At 39.9% G+C, this 18,326-nt stretch overlaps 1 protein-coding gene across 5 annotated transcripts in view; it reads right to left on the bottom strand.

Annotated features, from left to right (window-relative positions):
• The window catches only part of tmem117 (transmembrane protein 117), a 220,110-nt gene that overhangs the window by 128,723 nt on the left and 73,061 nt on the right, over positions 1-18,326 (bottom strand). For all 5 annotated transcript variants that reach the window (XM_069904123.1, XM_069904121.1, XM_069904120.1 and 2 more), the window contains one exon: positions 21-120. In XM_069904123.1, coding sequence (XP_069760224.1) covers positions 21-120 — 100 coding nt within the window. The remainder of the gene's footprint in view (positions 1-20; positions 121-18,326) is intronic.

The following is an 18,326-nucleotide window of genomic DNA, read 5'->3' as shown; positions in this document are numbered from 1 at the left end:
ATAAGAAAGATTATTCTCACCATCCAGGCAGTGACAAAATCTCCCAACCAGGTTCCAACTCCTGCTAACTTCATGAAGTTTTCATTTCTGATACCCATATATTCATTAATGATGACAGAACTGTAGAATAAAAATATAGATTATTAGTAGGATTTCAGATACCCAAAAATAGAAAAAGATCCCCACCACAGGTCAGGGAACAGCAATACGCCAATCTCAGTGGGAATTACGGTGTACCGTGTGGCAGGAGGTGGGTATGTGGGAACTGCAGTGTACCGTGTGGCAGGAGGTGGGTATGTGCGAATTGCAGTATACCGTGTGGCAGGAGGTGGGTATGTGGGAATTGCAGTGTACCGTGTGGCAGGAGGTGGGTATGTGGGAATTGCAGTGTACCGTGTGGCAGGAGGTGGGTATGTGGGAATTGCAGTGTACCGTGTGGCAGGAGGTGGGTATGTGGGAATTGCAGTGTACCATGTGGTAGGAGGTGGGTATGTGGGAATTGCAGTGTACCGTGTGGCAGGAGGTGGGTATGTGGGAATGGGGTGCACCTTGTGTGGCAGTAGGTGGGTATGTGGTTAATGGGGTGCACCTTGTGTGGCAGTAGGAGGGTACATGGGAATGGGGTGCACCCTGGATGGCAGCAGCAATTAAGAATTTTGATGCATCTGTATATGACAATAAACTCTCACACCATACTCTGGCAAACAATCATTAAACACCTTCTCATGTTCAAAAGGAGTTGTGGCGGCCTGCCACCATTGGGATCGAGCCGGCATGTCGCACGGTAGTAAACAGCAGCATAACACTGTAACACGTCCCTTAACGCTGTGAACCGGCGCGGTTGAAAGTTGGAGCAGCAGAAGACCAGCAGCCCTAAAATGGCACTGGCCAAGCTGCCCAGCTAACAGATCAATAACAGGCTGGGGAAGAAGGGTATTCACAGGCAAGAATGTTCTCGCCCGCTATTGTTATTCATGCAGCTGATGTCAGCCAACTGAAACAAACGGCAGGAACACCAACTGTATAAAAGGAGCCTTTCCGGCCTCATTAAATCTCAGAGCTAAACCTCCCACACTGCGAATATATGTGTTTCATTGTAGCAGTCGGGTACAGAGTCATATTTCCATTTGCACACATAGCCTATTGCTGGTAGAATATGTGAATAATTTTCAGTCATCAATGTATTTGCAAATGTGGCCTTTACATTTAATTAGTAATAATTCAAAATCAGCAAGTATAATTTTTATAAAATTCTAACATCTTTATTATTTTAAAATGCTTTTTATTTCAATTTTTAAACAGTTTTCTAATTGCCTGTGCATTGCAGTACCTCTCCACTACGCATCAATAGTGGAAGGAGAACGACCTTTCTCCACTACACATCAATAACTCTGTAGTGGGAAGAGTGGAGAGCACCAAATTCCTTGGAGTTCACTTAACTAGCGACCTATTGTGGATGCACAACATCTCACTTGTCAGGAAGGCACAACGGCAACTGCACTTCCTGAGAAGACTGAAGTGGGCAAGGCTGTCATCTGACAAGTACAATCTGACGAAACACTAACTCATCCAACACTTCCATAATTACAAAACAATATTTATTGATCTGTATATGAATGCTTGGTCTGCATATGTACTGTTTGTCTGTATGTGTGTTATGTCTGGCTATGTTTTGACCAAGGACCGGAGAACACTGTTTCGTCAGATTGTACTTGTCAGGTGACAATAAACTTGTCCTGACTCTCAAGAAGTCATAGAATGTTCTCTGGAATTTCACACATTATTTGGATGCAAATAAAAATGTCAGTAAATAAAGAAAAACCAAATGACATTTATAAAGGAGCTTTTACATCCTCAGGATGCTCTGAAAACCCTTTACTGCCATTAAGATAATAAAGTTTTCACTAATTTGCATGTCAGAATGTTGCCAAAATATAATGATAATGAATATAATAATTCAATCCACTTTTATTTGAGGATGGTAGAAAACAAGATGAGCACCTGCCAGATTTTAAAATAAAAGAATTAATGGCAGGAATTAAAATGTTACCCATTTTAAGCATGGAAAAGTTCTTTCCATGGAACTTGTGAAGGTTTGCAGTGAAAAATGTAGGCAAAACAGGAAAATGATTGAACAGGTTTTTTCAGCTGCTAATTTTTCAACTTGTGTTTCAACGCAACCTCAGGCGGATTAGTATAATGTGAAAATGTTATAGTATAAACTAAGGCTCTTATAATCTATTGTTTGCACTAAAAAAAACAAAATGATCATTGTGTCCATCCAGATGGTTAAGTATTTAGAATACATGTCCCAGGAATAGAGACGCACATGAAGACATTCATTAGTAGTGGGGAAAATGGTTCATCGAAAACCTACTATATTAATGCATAGTTTTTTCAAATAAATTACAAGGATAAATTGAGAGTTGAGGCATTTTACTCCAGAAAAATACTAATATTGGAATGGTTTGATTAATTGTATGTGATAATATTTTAAACACTGAAGGGCTTAGACGGTGTCTATGAAATATCCATTATTTTAATTGGATCACTTTGGAAGCTGAGAAAAAAAAACAGCCTAATTACATTTGCAAGATTATCTCCATCTGTATTTGGGGTAAAAAATTTTTTTCAACTGCTCATGCTTTTCTGGCCCATAGAAATAACAATTATAGAGAGAAGATATCGTGGAAGGCAAGTGTATCCCACAAAATGAGAGCAGATGCAAATTATTCTTGATCCCAGATTACTGCCGAAGAGAGACAAAGGGAAGCTATTCCTCTAAACTTCTTAACAATTGTGACTGTCATTTTCAACAGTATTAGACAATTGGCAGTTAAGCTTATGTGATATGTAATCTTCTGATAGGTGCAATGCTTCAATATTGCATCTGTCATTAAGCTCAGTAGGGCTTATGTGTTCACATAACATTAAAATTATATTATGTTATATTGTTAGTCCTTCATCTGTGGACACAAAGGTGAAGCTGCAGTCCTAGTTTGGAAGCATAGAGTCTAATGGGGGGACTGAAAGTCCATTGTTGTAATAACTATGGAGGCTGCTTTGTGATACTGTTCACAGGTTTCCATCAGTTTTTGGCAGTGCCCCTCTTCAAAACTGATGTAGGCTTTCTAGCAGAGGGCTCATCCGCGGGTTCTGTCAACAGCTACAGCTTCTAGTTCTCTTGGCTGGATATCACAGTAGCATCATTATAGTGCCTACGTAGATGATCTTAAGGTCTCCAGTTCACCATAGAGCAGCTGGCGAGGTGTATGCAGGACATCCAGCCTGATGACATGTCCCACCACCGAATCTGAGCTCTGAGGATCAGAGACGCAATGATGGTGGACTTTGCACGACCCAACACCTCCCAGGTTGGAGGCACAAACTTTCCAATGGATGCCAAGGATGGAATGGAGGGTGCCCATGTGAAGTTTCTCCATTTCTTTGATGTGACGTTGGTACAGAGTCAAGGTTTCACATCAGAAGGGATGACCATAGCTCTGTAGACTTTCAACTTTGAGGAGATGCAGGCGTTGTCTTGATTGAGCACTTTGGTATGCAGTCTCCCCAGAGTCTGGCTAGCCTTGCTGATCCTGGAGTCAATTTCTTTGTTCAAAGATCCATCATTCAAGGTGATGCAAGTATATGAAGCTGTTTACATTTGTCCACTGGGTGTCATCAGCAGTGATTTTTGGTTCCACGGTGTTGGTGTTTGGCACAGACTGATGGAGTACTTCAGTCTTGTTCAGGTTGATGGTCAGGTTAAAGAGCAGAGCAGCATCTGACAATTTGTTCAACATTAAATGTAAATCATTGTCTTTGTCCACCCTACATACATACATACACACACTCATATTAAAGTCATAGTTAACAATGCTGAGATAGGTATTATGCCACACTACCCATTCCACTTCTGAGCAGTGAGCACACACATCAGTAACGTTTATCAGGATCAAGGCCTACTAAAGTATCTCAGCCAGAATGAATCCATTTCCTGTGGGACCAGACAGATATTAGGCTCCAACCCTCCTCAATTCCTCTCTAATGTACAACATTCTTCAGCTCGTATCTATCGCAACAATGCAGTGTAATTACTTTACACTTCTGTTAAAAATTCACTCTAAATAATACACAAAAAGCATGGTGTCCCGTCAGAGTTATCAGTAATAATATTTCATTCGCACTGATGAAAGGAGTTGATGTTCCCACAGCTGTCTGCCCATCTGTGAAAATATTTCCTCATCTGCTCATTTGCCAAGGATCTGACCTTCCTCAAATATAAATCAGATCACAGCGTGTCAAGTCTGGCTCTTTGTTTCACTCAGCATGAATTGCTTCCATTTTATGGTTGCATTACTTTACCTTACAAGCTTATTATTTCTTCTTACATTAATTAGACAATTAAAAATAGTGCAGAGGGACAATTGGTATTATCCACTTGACATTTTTTCCTCGAGTTTGAATCTCTCTGCATACTTTCCAAATGTGAAAGCCTCTTGAGATCTCATTGGCCTCATGAATTACACTTGATGTTGATAGGATAGTTTAGTTAATATTCACCCCATTGACAACCTTCATAATGTTTTGGTTCCAGGGAAACTATCCTTTCTATGGTTTGTTCATTCTGATAACTGGACGTTAAACATGCTGTTGATCTTCCTATATGTCTATTAAGGGCACTGGTTTCATAGTTGTGCAATGACTGGAACTCATTTCAGCTCAAAGAGAAAGTGAAAGAGGTAAATTTACCATTTTTAATGAATGTATTAAGAAAGGATATATACTCTCACTAATTGCATTGTGAGAGCAGAGCAGTATCTGACAATTTGTTCAACATTAAATCTAAATCATTGTCTTTGTCCACCCTACATACACACACTCATATTAAAGTCATAGTTAACAATGCTGAGATAGGTATTATGCCACACTACCCATTCCACTTCTGAGCAGTGAGCACACACATCAGTAACGTTTATCAGGATCAAGGCCTACTAAAGTATCTCAGCCAGAATGAATCCATTTCCTGTGGGACCAGACAGATGTTCAATTTGATGTGAAAAATTATTAACAATTGTTATGTAGCTATTCCATTTACAGTCTTTAGTATGAACTCTAAAACAGATTCAGATTTATTGTCAGAGTACTTACATGATATCACATACAACCCTGAGATTCTTTCTCCTGCGGGCGAGGCAGAATTACCACTTATTGGTAGGACATAAAAAAAACTGTACTCAATATACACATGTAAACAAATAAAGAAATATGAACAAACTGTGCAATACAGAGAGTTAAAAAATTCAATAAAGTGCAAGAGTCCTTAAATGAGTCCCTGATTGAGTTTGTCATTGAGGAGTCTGTTGGTGGAGGAGGAGCAGCTGTTCCTGAACCTGGTGGTGTGAGTCTTGTGACACCTATACCTCTTTCTTGATGGTAGCAGCGAGAACAGTGAGTGTGCTGGGTGATGTGGATCCTTGATGATTCCTACTGCTCTCCGACGGCAGCGTTCCTTGTAGAGGTTCTCAATGGTGAGGAGGGTTTTAACCATGATGTCCTGGGCTGTATCCATGACCTTTTGCGGAGCTTTATGCTCAGGGATATAGGTGCCCTCGTACCAGACTGTGATGTAGCCGGTCAGCACAATTAGTATTAATGTATGAAACAAAATATAGGACAACTTAATGTGACTTGGAAAGAAAGCTACAATGGTGCAAGCTATTGGTGCCCAAGAGAGTTTCATTTTCTCAAAATCAGTCATTTTAAATCCTATAATGCTTTCTATTCTACCCCCAGCTCTGAGCATTTTTGTTCCAGAATAAAATCTAATGAATGTGTTCAAATATTAAAAGTGAAGAAGAGAACGGGCTGATCCCGATGTGTTTGAAAAGAACATTTTAATACCAATTATTTCTGATTCATGCACCATCATTATAACGTTATTAGAGCACGTTATTGAACAACTGAGTAAGAGATCTTACAGAAATCATAAAATATCAACCATCAATGATGTTCAATGATAAATTTTTGAGATTGCTTTCATTAATGGAATTGTGAGAGATGCAGTGACTGATCTCTTCCACTATCTTGAAACAGTCATCTTGATGAGAAAAGGGATTTATATCAGCATTAACTCATCTAGAAGTGCAGTGACTTGGATTCAATCCAACATTTAAAATGATCCGATGGGAGTTGTACTTCCATGTAATTATGATCAATAATTCTTATGACCCACATGCACATCTCAAACTGCAGCAAAGATGTGCCTGAACTGCAAAACAGAAATATTGCAGAAGTATTCATTAAATGTGAAGAAAATAAATCTTATCATTAAAATTAACTTAAAGGTTTTGATATAAATCTATGCCCCTCAAAAATGTCAAAACAAAAATGATTATTCTTTGAAATATTGGTTTCAGAGAAAAATAATCAAGACTCGTGTCTTTATTAGGGTGGTTAAGAAGAAAGAACAATTCTTAGAAATCAACAAATCGATTCAGAATACCAAGCAAAATTCAAACTGCTGGAGGAACTCAGCAATCAAGCAGAATCTGTCAGTGGTAGGGGGTGGGGGGGGGTGGGGAGGAAGGAATTGTTCATGTGCCTATAGAAGTCCTGCTTTTATTTGATTCTTTTACTCCAAATTCCAGTCGCTACAGTCTCTTGTGTCTTCATTATGCCACTCATTCAACACCATTCAGATTTCCAGAGTTAATTCAGGTGCAACTTTGGAAGCTTCAACTTCCGTTAATTGCGACATCAGGTAGTGAGTTCAACCCTAGTGTGTTCAAGTCCTCTGGTAATGATGTAGGAAATAATACAAGAAGAACTATTTAGTTAAATATGTATTCCAACCAGCATCAATGTACAAATATAGAAATGCTCAAACTAAGAAATGTGATGTAAAAATGAGAGCAAAGAAAGAGAGACACATTGCAAAGGAAGAGAGAAAAGGTGCTTCTGACAAGGGAGTAAAACCATTATTCAAAACATACTGTAGCTTTTGTGCTCTGCTGTCAAACTCTTATTCATATTTTGGATATTAAAATTGCAGCATTATTAACATTCTACAAGGGAACAAATCAGATGAAGAGTAATGAAAAGAAAAAACTCAAAGGAAAACCATTTCTGAAACTGGCCCAAGCCTACCCATGGAAGAAAATCAAGGACTCTTCTAATTCTGAATACAATGGAGCAGAATTGGTGGTAGGATCCTATCAAGAACAATCTCCTGATCACAGTTTGACAATGTGTTCCCTGGACTCCAAAGATTAAAATGGAGGTAAATTGTTCTGCAACACAAGCCTTCAAGATGGAACATTGAGGAGAATGCATGGATAATGAAATTAGACTTATTTCCTGGGGAAAAAAAGATAAGCATAAGATTCCATGTCAGCATTTCAGTCAGTGGACAGAAGAACACTCGTGTGTTGTTTTATTGAATGCCTTCATCATGTTAAGGATTAGCTGAGGGGAACTGATACTGATACATTTAGAGACTGGGAATGTTGGCACAGCCGGATGAAAGGAGGCAATGTTTACTCTTGAGACACTGTCCAAAAAAATTATTAAATAAAGACTGACAGCAGGAAACAGATATAACAAAACATCTTTCTCTCTCTCTCTCTCTCTCCAGAACATATAATTTCTCATTTAAAATGAAACCATCAAGGGTAGGACAGCTTACACTTCATGGACCTGGAAGAATGATTTGGCTTTCAATTTTTATTTTATTAAACTGCACCCTCTCTTGGAGCAGTATTGCCTGACACTCTACACTCGTGTGAGTAACTGAACTTTCTCCTGCATTCACCTCGTCTTTTGGATGGGTTCAAAATTCAGATTTATTGCCACTCTACCTAAATGACATCACAAACAACCCTGAGATTCTTTTCCCTGCTGCCCAGACAGAATTTCTACTTTTCAGTAACTGTAACCTGTACTCAAGAAAAAAAGATACATTTTCCCCCCAAAAATATAATTTTTTTGTATCATCTTATATTGAATAATGCTGTATTATCTATACATAATTGAATAATTGTTTGGTATTGATACAAGTGATAAATAAAAGTTTCAAAATAAAAGAAAAATGATAAATAGACAAAAAAGAGAAATGTAAACAAAGTAAGAAAAGCAAAAAAATTGACGGTAAAAACACACAGAATTAATATACAGTAATAATGTGCAAAGTCAAAGTCCTTAAATGAGCCTGAGGGGAGAGGGATAGCAAATATTCCTGAACCTGGTGGTACAAATCTTGTGGCACCTATACCTTTTTCCTGATGGCAGCAGCGAGAACGGAGAATGTCATGGGTGGTGTGGATCCTTGATGTTTGCTGCTGCTCTGACAGCAGCGTTCCATGCAAATTTTTTTCAGGGTGGGGAGAGTTTTTCCTGTACCTCTTGGGTGCCACCACTGCATTAATTAGGGAACCTCTCAGAAATAATCCATGGTAAACAGCCTATTTGTAAAAGTAATATAATTTCAAACAAAACAACATGCTTTGGAGATATTTGTGTGGAAGTAACACAGAAATAATATTACATCAATTTCATTGTCAGAGTACAGGCGTGACATCGCATACAACCCTAAGATTCTTTTTCCAGACAGAATTTCTATTTATTGGTAGTAAACTGTACTCAAGAACAAGATACACAATGAAAGAAATGCAAACAAACTGCAAATACAGAAAAAATAAATATTCAGTAATAAATAATGTGCAAAGTCAAAGTCCTTAAACGCTCTTTTTTTAAATACAGCCTACTACTGTTGTATTTCCAGTAAATATATGGTGTTGACTTACCAAACCAAGTCAAAGGTGTAAAGCACAGTCAAAGGTGTATTTTCACTCACAAACTCTATGCCATCGGCGCTCTGTGATTAGTAAGGGATTGCTTAAGGTGGTAAGTGAGTGGGAAGGGAAGGTTGAGAACCACTGCTCTAGGCCCAATTGTTACTGAAATATTTGGCTTGAGAAAAATGGTCATTGGCCCTTTTCCTTTGGAGTTATGAAACCGTGCACTTAACGAGTCAATTGGGGATGATTAAAATAGTGTTTTTCAAACTTTTTCTTTCCACCCACATACCACCTTAAGCAATCCCTTACTAATCACAGAGCACCGATGGCATAGGAAATACTTAAAGTGGTACGTGAGTGGAAAGAAAAAGGTTGAGAGCCACTGGTGTAAAGTGAGTAGAGCAGGTGGGTCAGTTATCAGACCTGTGGTGCTCCGGTGCTGATGGAGATTCTGGAGGAGACGTTAGAGAAAGAGGTATTCCCCAGCCACAGTCAAGGATTTTCTGTGTTATTGATCGGGAACTCTGACAACGGTCTGCTCCTTCTCCAAACTCTGAAAAGGAACACCCTGATAATCTGCTGTCACCTTTAACACAGTAAAGCATTCTCAGAGAGATCATATAACAAATCAGAGAATATCTGTCTAAGATGAGTGGAGGAAAGTTTAGGGTGGAGGTCAGAGGTCATTTTTTTTTAAACACAAAAAAGAGGCGCATGCCTAGACTCATTGCCAGGGATGCTGGTATGGTTTGGTACAATAGGGACATATAAAAGCCTCTTAGACACATTGATGTGAGATAAATTGAGAGCTATGCATGTGAGGTAAGGAAAGATTAGACTGCTGTTGAGTAGGTTTATTTAGGTCGCCACAACATCATGGGCTGAAAGGTCTGCACTGTGCTGCTATGTTCTATGTTCTAAATTAGATACAAATACAAGTGCCATGCAAATATTAATGGACAGATTAGGAAGACTGGTTTTTGGGAGTCTCAAATGAGGAGAAATTCAGAGGTAGGAATTACAAAGTTTCAGGCTGTGTCATTTTGGAAAGTACAACTAATGTGGTGAAACAATCAAAATAAAGTGCAAGCACAGGACAGGAACCGGAGGTGGTGACGTTCTGAGAGGATGGTCCAATTTACCGGGATAGGGAGGGGCAGAGCCATGGTGCGATTTTAAATGGGGGTATTGCAAGAATGGGAACCAACATACATCTGAAAGTATGGAGAATGGAGATAAAATGGGGATGAAGTAAGGAATTTTGGCATGGGTGTGTTGGGGGAAAATACTCAGGAAAGTTACAAATAGTTTAGGAGACTTAGCAATTGTAGTCAAGAATTGATCCAAAGGCCACACTTTCCTGAGAGCTGATAACCCACTTGAATATAGTTCTGGTTAATAAGAAGATACTCAGTGACTGGTTTTTTTACTAGACCTACCAATGAATTTTACAGGAATTATTTGCAAATCAAACACAGATTTATAGCTTTCAATAAGCCTGAAAATGTGTATCTAATGTAAATACTATTTATTTAAAATGCAAATAATTTATTAGATCATTCAGATCTAACCCATGAAACATTTCCCATTGTCAGAAAGACCGACAGCATTACAAACAGTTACAGCGATTTCACATTCTACATCTTCACAGTTTTTAATTTAAAATAACTTTCCCAATAGTTATTAGACCTAATCCTAAAAACCATTTCAACCATTCAGGAAAAGTTATTGATAATTTTGCAACTTCCAGCTGAGGCATCACTCTATCACCAAGCAGTTCATAATTATACAAGTGTTGGTTGACAGGCTGAACATAGTAGAGACCAGCACAGAAATAAGCCATTCGGGTCATGTCTGCACCAAACATGATGCCCAGTGTAAACTAAAGTTTTGCTGCTTGTATCTGATATACAGTATATCCTTCTATTCTCTGCATAGTCATGTTTCTGTCATGAAGCCTCTTCTATCTTGAAAGCCTGCTTCCACCACTACCCCTGACAGCTCACTCCAGTGACTTACCACCCTCTGAGTAAATCAACTTACCTCATTTCAACTCTGTGGTGCTCTATCGAACAGAAGCAAACACACAAAACATAAAGTCTCTTCTACAGGCTTTATTCGACATAAATTTCCACAGAGCTGGCTGTGAGGAATGCTGTGGCAAACTCTGAGATGGTCTTCGAACGGCCAGATCTGACTTATATCCTGAAGGTGATTGACAGCCGACTGGGTGGGGGCTTGGTCCATTCAGGTCGGCTGATTGACAGCCGGCCAGGTGTTGCTTTGTCCCCGTGCTCTTCTGCAGGTACAGAGGTCGCTCCCTGCAATAGGCTGGTGCTGTACCACCACAAACTCAAATGCATGTCTTCTAGTATGTGATAGATTTTTTTTTACCTCTGAAAAATTATTCTGACTGCCCATCCTATCAATACCTCATCACTTGATAGCATTTTATCAGCCTCCAACGCTTCTGTGAAAACTACGCAGGTATGTCCAACCTCTCCTTTAATCCATGCAACATACTGGGAACTCTCTTCCAATGACTTCACATCCTTCCTGGAATGGGGTGGCCAGAAATGCCAAGGGCGGCCTAGCCAAAGACTTGTATAGCTGCAATATGGCATCCTTACTTTTATGCTCAATGAAGGCAAGGATGCCATCCGCCTTCTTTACCACCTAATTGATTTGCATGACAATTTTCAAAGAACATTTTGCTCATACCTTGATGAAGGGCTCAGGTCCGAAAAGTTGGTTATGCATTTTTATCTTTGCTATATAAAGAACGTTGTTTGACCTGCTTAGTTTCTCCAGCATTGTGTTTTTACTTCAACCATGGGAACTGCAGACTTTCTCATCTGTGTTGTATTCATTCTCATTCGTGTTGCACTCCTCTCTTTTAAGCATCCTGCCATTTACTGCATTCTGTTCCATTACATTTGAGCTCCCAAAGTGTCACACCTCAGACTTGTCTGGATTAAACTCAATTTGCCATTTATCTGCCCATATCAGTAACTGACCTACATTATATCCTTTTGTATTCTTTCTTGCCCTTTTATACTGCCCACAGCTCCTCCAATCTTAGTATCATCTGTAAACTTATTAATCTACGCACCTATTTGTTTTTATCCAAGTAATTTATATAAATCACAAACAACGTGGGGCCCAACATGAATCCTTGCGGACCACCACTGGTCACGGGCCTCCAGCCTGAATAACACCCTTTCACCACTACCCTCTGTCTTCTATGGGCCAGCAATTCCAAATCCAAACTACCAATTCACTATGGATCCCATGCATCTACATCTCCTGGATGGGCCTACCATAAGTGGCTTACTAAAGTTCAGGTTGACAAAATACACTGTCCCCACCTCACCATCCACTTTTGTCACCTCCTCAAAAAACTCAATCAAATATGTAAGAGATGACCTACCCTGCACAAAGTCATGCTGACTGTCCCTAATCTGACCATGCCTTTCCTGTCCCTCCTCAATAGTTTCCCCACCACAGATGAGAGGCTCTCAGCACTGTAGGTCCAGCCTGGCCAAACACCTGTCGTACTACAAACAACGACAGTTAATGAAATCACAAATGTCTTTCCAGGAACCCATAAATTGGTTTATAGATCCAAACTTTCAGAATGAAATAATTCAGTAGATTTTTAATTACATTTCGGAAATACACCATCAATAATTTATGGATATTACAAACTTTCAGAATGAAATAATTCAGTAGATTTTTAATTACATTTCGGAAATACACCATCAATAATTTATGGATATTACTAATGTGTTTGTGGTCCCAAATCCATAATTATAAATAATATCAAAATATTGACTGTTTATCTCTTGGAAAAAATCAAATCCAATGTTTTAAAACATCCTTTGCTCAGAATATCATTTGTCTGCTCAGCTGTTACCTTGAGATGAACTAAGGATCACATATCCATTATGCATCACTGCCACCTCTGTGACATCATTTGATTTTATTGGTTCACAACTCGCTTCCTACTGAAACCCTCAAGTGCATCTTCACTATGCATGGGCTTGGACATTTCAATACATTTTGATTGGCTCCCTGCATCCTACTTTCCATAATCTTGAGGTCATTCAGTACTTCATTGGCGAAGCACAGACTCGCTTCGAGTCCTGCTACCCAGCACTGACACTCCAGTGGCATGATAAGAGACTGCGACAGGGCTTCCAGTGGCACTATAAAGCGACTCACCCCCAAAGCCCACCTGACAGCCTGCACAAAGCTGGGGACAGCGCTTTCTAGGCTGTAAAAGCTGTAATTGATATTTAATGATTTTTAAATGGCACTTACATTCTGTATCATTTAAAAGCAATTAGGTTTGAAGCAGATAATTACAAGAATTGAAATCTGCCAAAATTGTTAAAATAATAATGAACTGAGCAGAAAATACTTTAAAGGCTAGCGAATGATTAAAAATATTAAAGCAGAGCAAAATATATTTTTTAATGTAACTCTCCTCCCTTTCACCTTCTAATCCTTTGCCTTACAATCATCATTTAAATCAAAAGCAGCTTGAGGTGATCCCTCTGCATAACTGGTCTCCACTGTTGAATGAGCGGCAGAGCCAAATGATAGATTGGGCGATCAAATCTGTCAGTGAGTTTCAGATATCTGCATTTGACTGAGCACAAGCAGATGTGTTACAGTTAGAATGTCAGAAGAACGTTAATAGTTGCAATCAATACAGTAGCCATTTTTCCACTGGCTTCCCAGTTAATTGGCTGTGCAGTGTCCTGCGATAGGAAGCCCTTTGTGCCATTTCCACTGGGCCACCCTCAACAGCGACACCAATTGTTGTTCCACTGAACACACTCATCCCCGGGGGTTGGAGTGTTCTACCTTTAACATTTTGCTGTCCCTTCTTCAGTGGTTTTATCAGCATGCTGGTGTCAGCAAACACCAGGGATACGAGTAGGGTTAGAGCCAGTTAATCCCCGGTGTGGTTAGCAAGCAATACAGCTCTCACTTATGGACAATTAGAATCAAAGACTGTACACACATTCACTTCTAATATTGGCATCAATTTTCACAGTACATCTACATTATCTTTTATCTTCAAAGAAAGAAACCACTTTCTACATCTTGCAGTTTGCAAAGAATGGACAACAATTAGTTGAACACAACCAATATTTTTTTAGACATAGAGCACACCACAGGCCCTTTCGGCCCACACCACCCAATTGCCACCCTACAATCCTTATATTTTTTTTTATAAGATGTGGAAGGTAACCCGAGGAAAACCACGCAGACACGGGGAGAATGTACTAATTCCTTACAGAGAGTGTGGGATCCGAACCTCAGTCGCTGGCGCTGTAAACAATGTTACGCTAACCACGGTGCTACCTGTGTTTCAAGTCACAACCATTTTAAAAATGTTGGCTGATTTTAATTCTTGTAATCATTTGCTTCAAACCTGATTGATTTTTATTAGTTGAACATTAATTAGAATCTTTTGAAATTCATTCAGCAATTTATTGAAGGCTTTACCTACTTAAGTACTAAAGTAAACCTCTGCATTATTACTCACTCTTCCCCTTTAAAATGTGCCTTAAAGTGTACCCTTAACAAAGCTATTGATCAACTATTTCAATATCTCCTGACACATCACAGAGGCAAATTCTGTTTTATTACAATTCTGAGAAACACTTGACGTTCATTTACTGTAATAAAGGTAGTGTATTAGTAGATGTTTTAGCTCTTGAAAGCATAGCAACATCTAAAAATTTTATTGTTTAGATTAGACTCACCTCTGTGTTGCTTTTCCCAATGTACATCATAGCACACTTAAATGTCTATTTCAAGCACTCATGGTCTCTGACACATACTGTACATACAAACATATGCCAGCCCAGAAAAGACCGCAGTTGTGAGCAAAAGTCACCCCCCCCCGTTCTATTTTGGCCAAGGCCACCCACCCATCTGATCCCTTCACCGTGGACTTTCGTATCAGCCCAGGTCGTGCCCCCTCCCCCCCCCCCCCCCCATTCAAGATACCGACACCCCGGCCGCCTGCCCATCCAAGCTCCTGATGCCCTGAACACAGACTTACCACCCTGCCCCAGCCGCTCACGCGCCCATTTGAACTCCTGACGCCCCGAACGACACAGGTACTTACCCCGGTCAAAAGTAGTATGCCTGTTATGGTTAATCACTTAAACTTTACCCAAAAAATTGGTCCACAAAATTCAACTACAGGGTATTTACGTGCGTGTATATAGTAACAGATGGGCATTAGAAAAATAGAACATTCATGACGTCTCAATGCAACAACCCATTAACAAGGAGACTCTTGGCAGAAACAAGGACAGGCAGCTGTATTTGGGGTAGAAGTTCCCCTGGATAATAGTCTAGAGATGAGTCTAGAGAATGCATGGTAACATTAACTAGTACTTTAACCATTCGCTGTATATTACACTGGCAGCTGTCATGCTTTCAGCTTCTCAGCGCACATAAAGTCATGAGCCTGCCTTTTATCTGTCAAGGTACAATCTGTACAACCAGTCCTGGCACATTTTCAGGTGGTTTTACATAAAATTAAACATCTTTTCAATTATTCTTTGGCTTCACTTCGAGGCTGATGCATAAATTTATAAATTGACTTACTAATTGATTCAACAACACTGAGCAATCATGATTAAACAAGTTAATGGAACCTTTGTTCAACCATGATGTTTCTTAATTATTACATAGGCTGAGCTGATAAATCACTTTCAACACTGCCCAGAATTCTGGAATCTTGTACATCGTTTGCAAAACCAAGGAGCTGATTGTGGACTTCAGGAGGAAAGCAGGAGAACGTGAACCAGTCCTCATGACGGGGTCACCCGTGGAAAGGGTCAAAAACTTCTAATTCCTGGGAGTCAACATCTCCGAGGATCTGTCCTGGAGCCTCCATGTCAATGCAATCACAAAGAAAACTCGCCAACTTTGTGAGGAGTTTGAGGAGATTCGGTACGTCACCCAAGATTCTCGCAAAACTTGTGCAGGTGTACCGTGGAGAGCATTCTGGCTAGTTGAATCACTGTCTGGTACAGAGGAGTCAAATACTCAGGACAAGAAAAAACCTCCAGAGGGTTGTTAACTCGGCCTGCGACATCACGGGCACCAGACTTCACTCCACTGAGGATATCTACATGAGGCGGTGTCTTAAAAAAGCAGCCTCTCTCCTCAAAGACCCCCACCTCCCAGTCCATGCCCTCTTCACTCTGCTACCATTGGGGAAAAAGGTATAGGAGCCTGAAGACAAGCGCTCAGCGACACAAAGACAGTTTCTTCCCCTCCGCCATCAGATCTCTGAATGAACAATGAATCACGGACACAGCCTCACTTTGACTTTTTTCTTTTTCTTGCACTATTTTTATTTATTTTGTACGGTGGCTTATATAAATGTTCGCACTGTGATGCTGCCACGGAACAACAAACTTTGTGACATGTTCATGAAATAAATTCTGATTCTGAGCTGAAGTATAATGTCTTTTAGTTGGTGAGTATTTTCAGAATGCTCTGTTATGTTTGCAGACTGATGCATCATTCCTGAAATTATCTCAGAATCTAGGAGCCAAATATAGTTCATAAAGAGGTAATCAAAGCAAACTGCAAAGCTGTGCCTCATTTGCGGTGCAGTTGCAGCATCTTCCACGTGTTTTGAATTTGAACTTTATTTGCCTGCTGCAAATGTGAGCTGTCTCTACATCCATTATCTCCCTATGAGCCTGTCAGTATGACTCCTGGAGGGCATCAGATGAAGAATCATCTTGGAGGGTACCAGCTGGTGGCAGGAATGAATACCTGAGCAAGGGCTCTTTGCATTATACAGATTAGCTGTCACTGACAGATGCATGGCAGTCTGGAAGAATTGTTTTAACGACTAAACCTGCTTCACAATTTTATGGGGGACCAATTCTAGACTTTCCCAGAAAATTCCAAGACTCGAAACTGATCCACAGGGGCTTAGCACTGTGAATGGCTGTCACGGAGGAATAGTCCTTCTTCCCTCTCTCTCCCAACATTCCCCCCCCCCACCCCTTTTTGACCAGAGGTATCCTTTCTGCTGCGTTCTACTTATTATGAAGAGCAGATTGTTCAGCTGGCGATGTATATTGATGCACAGGGTTCAAAGGTGGAGGTCAGGGGTTTGCTGCTTTTCTGAAATCTCCTCCCGTGATCCTATCTTCTAAATATCACTCACCCTAACCCTCAGGAGGATCGGCCCAGCACTTCTGCAAAGCTGACAGTCAGGTTCTGATTTCCTCTTAAATCATTTCATGCATCCTCAGAGAGATGAGCACCTGCCATACATCCCCACTTTATATTTTGCTTTTAATATGTTATGACATTTAGTATAGATAATTTCCAGCATTTTCAGACAGGAATGCAAAATAGTGTTTCAGTGTTCCAACTGTAAATTATAATTACTGCACTATTTGGTTTGTCTTTGCTGTAACTTCTATACTTGGCAGTCTCAAAAACAAAAATGAACCATGAATGTTTTGGTAGATTACTGGGATAGGGATGAGAAAAATTACTAGACTTCAAAAAAAATAAGTTACCTGTAGTAGCTTTTATGAAATTATTTTTCTGACACCAGATCAAACAGCCATCGTTATACTGATGCCACACAATTCTGTATGAAAAGTTTCATCCGACTTCAAGAACCTGGGAAGAATGGTCACATTCTCTGTGTGTGAAATCTGTACTCTTTTATTCAGTCACTGCTGGCCACATTAATATTATTAGTGCTCCAAATGTTAATTTGTAACTTAGGAATTTTTCTTTTGCAGTGAATATCACAGCAGTGAAAAATTATACCTTCTAAGCTGCTGGAAATGCTATTAATTAAAATCACAACAATTAGGCAACAAGCCAATAGATTTTTACAGATTGACATGACAGAAGAGCGTGATAAAACATTCAGCATACTTCTGGATAAGTGTTATCAGAAACACTCAAGGACAAAGCAGCTCATTTGAATGGCACCTTCCCTGTCTCTATATTTTTTTCCTCCCCACTGCAGGAACTCACCAATGTTAGTTCAACAGTGCCTTCGTGACATTCAGTATTTTCAAAGTACCTAACACGGCACGGTTAGCACAACGCTATTACAGCGCCAGTGATCCGGGTTTGAATCCAGCGTTGGCTGTAAGGAGTCTATACATTTCCCCCAGATCTCTGTTGGCATCCTCTAGGTGCACAAGATTTTCTCCTTTCAAAACATACAGGGGTTGTAGGTTAATTAGGGTATTTTGTGTGGCACTGGCTCTTCCATATCACCATATACAGCACAGAACAGGCCAGTTTGGCCCTACTAGTCCACGCCAGAACAAATCCCCACCCTCCTCGTCCCACTGACCAGCACCTTGTCCATACCCCTCCAATCCTCTCCCCTCCATATAATTATCCAGTGGGTCAGAAGGGCCTGTTATGTTGCAGTATGTCTAATTTTTTTTAATTTAAAAAAAAATTATGACCCAGAATAGACACAGTGGCTTAACAGGT

Source organism: Narcine bancroftii, chromosome 11 (assembly GCF_036971445.1).
Source record: "Narcine bancroftii isolate sNarBan1 chromosome 11, sNarBan1.hap1, whole genome shotgun sequence".
Taxonomy (NCBI): domain Eukaryota; kingdom Metazoa; phylum Chordata; class Chondrichthyes; order Torpediniformes; family Narcinidae; genus Narcine; species Narcine bancroftii.
The sequence above is the reverse complement of the archived record's forward strand: the minus strand, read 5'-3'. Positions and strand labels throughout refer to the sequence as shown.